General features: G+C 54.5%; 1 protein-coding gene across 1 annotated transcript; it reads left to right on the top strand.

Moving 5' to 3' along the window:
• Window positions 1-2,161: 2,161 nt before the first annotated feature.
• On the top strand, window positions 2,162-5,975 carry DNAJB1 (DnaJ heat shock protein family (Hsp40) member B1). The gene is made up of 3 exons (XM_041760782.1): window positions 2,162-2,457; window positions 3,655-4,235; window positions 4,546-5,975. Exons 1-3 carry the CDS (start codon window positions 2,247-2,249, stop codon window positions 4,774-4,776), a joined length of 1,023 nt encoding a protein of 340 aa, XP_041616716.1. The 5' UTR covers window positions 2,162-2,246; the 3' UTR covers window positions 4,777-5,975.
• The last annotated feature ends 535 nt before the right edge of the window (window positions 5,976-6,510 follow it).

Below are 6,510 nucleotides of genomic sequence, written 5' to 3'. Positions count from 1 at the left end.
ATTTGCTTTTAAAGCCTTCCAACTTATTGGACGAGACCCATCCACATTATACAGGGTCGTCTCCTATACTTAAGTCAACTGATTATAGATGTTGACTTAACCACATCTACAAAATACTTTTACAGCAACAGACTAGTGTTTAATTGAACATCTGGGTACCATAGCCCGGCCAAACTGATGCATACAATTACCCCATTTTCTCTGAGTTGAGAGCTCAAGATTTGCTGAAGTTTCTGTGGAGGTCACCTTTCCAGTAACATTTTGAAGTGTCCAGTGAGTGTCCAGGTCAAAAAATCTTAAGGACAGGTGTTGGAGTTATTTTGTGTATTTTGGGAAGCAGACAAAAATTCCTGAACGTAACCCAGGCTTACTCAGGGAAGGGGGGGAGTCCCCAGCCCCAGGTTTGCCTGCAATTACAAAGACACCCAAAGCCATGTGAAAGGCCTTTGGAGATGGCCACATCTGTATCTCTAAATCTATACTATAAAATACTAGCATAGAAGCGTGAGGAAGTCCAAGAGCGCTGGATTTTCCTTCCTGATGAGAACTCTCCTACTATTTACTTGCATAACTTTTTAAAAATTGAATTATTTCCCCCCTTTTGATGGTTCAGGACCCCTACTGTACCATACTCATGGATGCCTAGCCCAGACCAGTCCTCCCAGGTTGGCAGTATGTGCACTAATCCAGACCAGACCTTTCTGATACAGTTACCCTTGGTGGGGTCAATGAGTGGCCAAGGATGGCCAGCATGACTCAACTGGAAGGCAGGGGAAAGCCATGATCTTCTTTCTCAGAAGTCTTAGCTTATACCTGGGCAGCAGTCATAAGAAGAATTTTGCTGTGGTGCTGCCAGGAAGGGGGTGGCTCAGCAGCCCATTATTCACCAAGATGGTTAGTCACCCCTTTAAAAGTACTTCCTCTGTGCCAGGTCAGTCCTACACACCTTGACTTACAAGGCAGGTACAACTGCTACCCCCATTGTACAGATGAGGAAACTGAGGCCCCAGCTGGCTCAGTAACCAGCCCAAGGTCATGCAGCCAGGAAGTGTTAAAAGTGGGAATGAAATCTGCTGCTGGCTCCAGAGCCAGTGTCACACACACTGACCTCCCAAGCAGTTCTCCTAGGAACCTTCCACTTCAGCCACCACAACTGCCTACCCCTTCTCAGGTGGTACCCCATTCTGAGCCTCCCTTCCCCATCAGCCCTTTGACCACAAGCACCCCAGACTCTTGGAGCCAAAGGGGATCATATTGCCCACAAGTGAGGAAACAGAGGCCCTGAGACGTATATGACACACCCGTGTCCCCCCAAATCATAAATGTAGGGGGGAGAAAAATAAAGCAGGTGCATTAAAAACAGGCAGGAATATTTATGAAGCGTCCACAGCGACTGGGTTCCAGATACTGGCAACTGCAGGCTGGGAGGGAGGTGGATTTAGCAAGAAAACCAAAGAACAAGATAATTTTGGATTTCAGTGGCAGGTGTTCTTAAGAGAATACTAAAGTGAAAGGCATGAGGAGCCTTTTTCCCTGGAGGGAAGATCTCTCCAGGGCGGTGAGCTTTGGTCCTGGGGCCTCACCTTGCTTTGTAGGAACCTGTATGGTGAGGACAGGCACAGTCCTGGGGCTCCTGATTGTATTCTCCCCACAGCCAGGAAAAGAGGGTGGGTAGGTATTTTTATTCCCCTGTTACAGAAGTCGGGGTGGGGGGTACCTAGGGCACCGCAAGGTTAGTCAGCTTGCTCAGAATCGCCCCGGGAGGGGGTGCTCCGTGAGAAGTGGCCGAGCAGCTGTCACCTGGGGAAGGGCGGGGCAGCCTTGAGGGGCGGGGCCGCACGCAGCCCCGCCCCTTCCCGAGCCGCGTGTTGTAACCTGTTGACCCAGGCTCGTCCGGCCTGGTCCGAGAGGGCAATGAAAGAAGGTCGCGATTGGCTCCCCGCAAAGTGGGCGGGGCCTCCGTAGCTCGGTGCGCGCGCCGCGGGGAGGCGTTGCCGAGGACGGAGCGGGAAGGGGCGTGGCCGCGCGCGGGCGGCCGTTGGCGGCGCGGCCCCGCCCCAGACGTCGCGCGTCGCGGCCTGGGCGGCGGCGATTGGTCGGAGCGGCGCGGGGGGCGGGGCGGAAGGTTCTGGAGGGGGCTGGCGGGCTCTGGAAGCTTCCGCCGGACGGGTATATAGGGTCCGGGACGGGGCGGCGGCGAAGCCGGGGTACGGCGACAGCTGGGCGGCGGGCCGCAGGCGGGGGCTATGGGCAAGGACTATTACCAGACGCTGGGCCTAGCCCGCGGCGCGTCGGACGAGGAAATCAAGCGGGCTTACCGCCGCCAGGCGCTACGCTACCACCCGGACAAGAACAAGGAGCCCGGCGCCGAGGAGAAGTTCAAGGAGATCGCCGAGGCCTACGACGTGCTCAGCGACCCGCGCAAGCGCGAGATCTTTGACCGCTACGGGGAAGAAGGTGCGTGCGCGCGCGGCCAGGGGCGCGCCCCGCCGTTTGACAGGAGGGGAAACCGAGGCCCGGCGGCCGGGCTGTGGCAGCCCCGGAGGACGCCCCGGGCTCGGTGGGCGAGCGGCCCCCGCCCGCCGGCCACGCGGGCCTCCGCCCTCGGATTGGCGGCCGTCCGATGGGAGGAGGAGTCCTGGCCGCGCTGCTTGCCCAGAAGCTTCTAGCACGTCTGCGGTCGCCCCTCCCTAGGCTCCTCCACCCACGTCCCCGAGCAGTGCTGGGGGTGCAGTGCGGACGGAGGGGGGCACTGAGGCTGGGCCGGCCCGTAGCACCGCGCCCTAGCGGTCCGGGGCGCACCTGGGCGGAGGTGGCAGGCCGGGGCGTGCAGGGGGCCCGGGGGGGCCTCTGGCTGCGCGCCGGGCACGACCTGCGAGTGGCGAGCCTGCGGGTGAGCGCGCCGATTAGCGCCGACCTCGCTCCGGGGCCCCTGTGAGGGCGGAGTGAGGTAATCCCCGTAAAGTGCTTACCTAACCTGGTGCCAGACACGTAGATGGCAGCCAGCGCCCGAGCGCAGTCCAGGTGCAGGGAGCCGTGGGACCCGCCTCTGCCCGGCCTCGGCGCAGGCCTCTCAGGCCAAGGGAAGGAAGCTGTCTTGTCCAGTTGCCCGTGGATGACTCAGACTGGTTTCTGGGCTGGGTCTTAAGAAATGAAGTGGCTTTTTATGTAAGGATGGTGGCAATTAGTGCCAGGGTGTGAGAATTTGAAAAGCTGCATTTACGGTTTGGCTTTCACTTGTGGTCTGCACACATCCTTAGCTCCCAAGTATTTCTAAGAGTAAACACTGATCTCTAAGAGATCCTGGAGGGGGTTTCTTTTTAATCTGATCTTTTAATGCTTTTTGGTAAGTTTTCATATCCTTGAGGGGAGGATAGGGCAGTCAAGAAGTGGCAGGAATTCGGTGGCCCCTAGAGAGGGCACTTGAGCCCTTTGCCACTGTCCCGGCACAGTGAAGTACCTGGAGGGGGGAGTCCCAACTCTGTTGCTGCAGTGGGGGGGTAAAACCTTAGGGTTTTTCCTTATTCTTTTCTGATAGGCTAATAAAATTCCTCCCCCTCCTCCCCGTCTTTTATGGTTCTCAAGCTTTTTTCTCTTAGAGAAAGAGAGAGGCTTTCTGCCAACCATTTCATTTCTCCTGATTTTGCCTTTCAGGCCTAAAGGGTGGTGGCCCCAGTGGTGGCAGCAGCGGTGGTGCTAATGGTACCTCTTTCAGCTACACATTCCATGGAGACCCTCATGCCATGTTTGCTGAGTTCTTCGGTGGCCGAAATCCCTTTGACACCTTTTTTGGGCAGCGGAATGGGGAGGAAGGCATGGACATTGATGACCCATTCTCTAGCTTCCCCATGGGCATGGGTGGCTTCACCAACATGAACTTTGGCCGTTCCCGTCCCGCTCAAGAGCCCACCCGAAAGAAGCAAGATCCCCCCGTCACCCACGACCTTAGGGTCTCGCTTGAAGAGATCTATAGCGGCTGTACCAAGAAGATGAAAATCTCCCACAAGCGACTGAACCCCGATGGAAAGAGCATTCGCAACGAAGACAAGATCTTGACCATTGAAGTGAAGCGGGGGTGGAAAGAAGGGACCAAAATCACCTTCCCTAAGGAAGGCGACCAGACCTCCAACAACATTCCAGCTGATATTGTCTTTGTTTTAAAGGACAAGCCACACAATATCTTTAAGAGAGATGGCTCTGATGTCATTTACCCAGCCAGGATCAGCCTTCGGGAGGTAGGCTACTAATTAGTAGGGTACAGTGTATGGAGGGAGATGGTTGGTTTTTGAAGCTGTTGGGTATCTGCTTGACAGATCTTTCTGAGCACTTTGGAGCCAGGCTTGAAGGGTAAAATAAGGGCAAAAATAAGACTGACCAGGGTTCTGTTTTTCCAGAGCTTAACATGCTAGCTAGTGACCTGGGTAGATCTGGGGCAGGGTCTTAGCTGCAGGGGCCTGATGGCACTTCCCCTCCATCAAACAGCTTCTGGGCAGGAGTTGAGCATCCTAAGCTATTTTTCATCTAACGTTCTCTTTGCTCTTCAAGGCTCTGTGTGGCTGCACGGTGAATGTACCCACTCTGGACGGCAGGAGCATCCCCGTCGTGTTTAAAGACGTCATCAGGCCTGGCATGCGGCGAAAAGTTCCTGGAGAAGGCCTCCCCCTCCCCAAAACACCCGAGAAACGCGGGGACCTCATTATTGAGTTTGAAGTAATCTTCCCCGAAAGGATTCCCCAGACGTCAAGAACCGTACTTGAGCAGGTTCTTCCAATATAGAGCCACCTGTGTCTCCCAAGGACTAACCAGGGACCTTTCCAGAGCTCAAGGATTTCCGGACCGTTCCACCAGTTGTGGACCCGTGAGAGGGCGGGAGGGCCCAGGGAGGGCTTTCGTACTGCTGAATGTTTTCCAGAGAATATATTACAATCTTTCAAAGTCGTGCACTAGACTTAAGTGGTTTTTCGAGCGATAGGGCTGCAGGTGGTGGGGACAGCAGGAAAAGGCATTCCAGTCTGTCCCACTGGGTCCTGCAGCCCTCCCAGGATGGGCGCACACCCTCCCCCAGGCCCTGCCCACGGACCAGAGGCAGACCCACAGCTGGACTTGATGCGTCTGCAGTCCCCTTCCTTGTGGCCGATAGGTGGTGTCAATCCGCCGTCTCGGTTATCAGACCCTGTACACTCCTCAGTTTCTGTTGTGAGATCAGTTCGTGTTTTATTCTGTATTTGTCTCCCATGTCTTGCTCTTCCCCTGAACAATCCTATTTTCTCTTTTGCCATCTCAAATTGAGAACCAACTTAAGATTATTTTTGCAAAACTGCCTGGCCGGCACCCACAAGCAATACCTCTTGTTCCAGCAGGACCAAGGGAGCCGGCCTCGTGTGAATGAGTTGCACAGGCGCTTCTCCCTGAAGGGTCAGGGGCCCTGGACAGAACAGGGGACTTTCTCCACCCCTGACTCTGAGACCCAAGTGCACTCATTTATGGGTCACACTCTTTTTTTTTTTTTTTTCCTTTTTTCTGTAAGGCAATCTTTTAGCACGCCTGGGACTTAACCAGTGACCCAGGTGATTTTTCATTTAATGGACTCTGGACTCTCAAAAGGATCTGATCCTTTTGAATTTTGCACAGCTCTAGATATAATCCCTTTTGATAAAAGGGTCTTTGCTTCTGATTACAGGAGCACTGTGGAACGTCTGTAAATATGTTTTTATAATTGTGTGTAATGTTGGTGTGCCCTCAAAGGAAACTAGTCCACGGCAGCTGCTGCTCTCTGTACAGGGCCACGATGGAATTCAGAAGGAACCTTGGGAGTTGGGGAGGGTGCCGGGTTGGAACAACTGTCTGTTCCCCACAGGCCAGTCTGGTGCTCAGACCTTTAGACTCATTGTAAGTTGCCACTGCCAACACGAGACCAAAGCGTGTGACTTGTCAATGTGCAGCACGACAGCATTAAAGACTGATGCTAAACCTCAGGGGAGCGGTCCTGCGACTCTGTTTGAGGGTTTTGCTAATGGGCTGGGGTGGTGGCTGGGCATCCCTCCAGATGCAGTCAGGGTGGAAGGGAAGGGCTGTGGAAGGGGGTGTGGGTACAGAGGCAGAAGTCCTCTGCAAGAGAGAGATAAGTCTCCTTTCTTAGGCTGCATGCAGAGTAGAAAAGATCATCCCACCTGGACTTGATCCGGGCACCCAAAGAGCCCTGTGGGTTTCAGAGCTGAATTCAGGAAGATTGGACCAGAGTTTAGCAATTCCCTTACGGGTTTTCCAGTTGCTGGGGCCCAGGGGAGGTGCATAGTCTGCCCTTATGATCCCCCCTCCACTCCTTTCTTGCTAAGACAGGCTGGGTGTCAGGCAGGCCCTGGCCAAACCAGACTGGAATTCCAGCCCAGAGCTGACCCCGCCCTGGAGAAGACCCATTTCCTGCCCTGGCTTCATTGGCAGGCCACTGAAGCTTCTTTTCCTTTGTAACTCTTTTTTAAGGAACTGGTTTTATTACAAGGTAAGTAATTA

Source organism: Vulpes lagopus, chromosome 7 (genome assembly GCF_018345385.1).
Source record: "Vulpes lagopus strain Blue_001 chromosome 7, ASM1834538v1, whole genome shotgun sequence".
In the NCBI taxonomy this organism is placed as follows: Eukaryota; Metazoa; Chordata; class Mammalia; order Carnivora; family Canidae; genus Vulpes; species Vulpes lagopus.
Note: the sequence above shows the minus strand (reverse complement) of the source record. Positions and strands in the feature narration are given on the sequence as shown.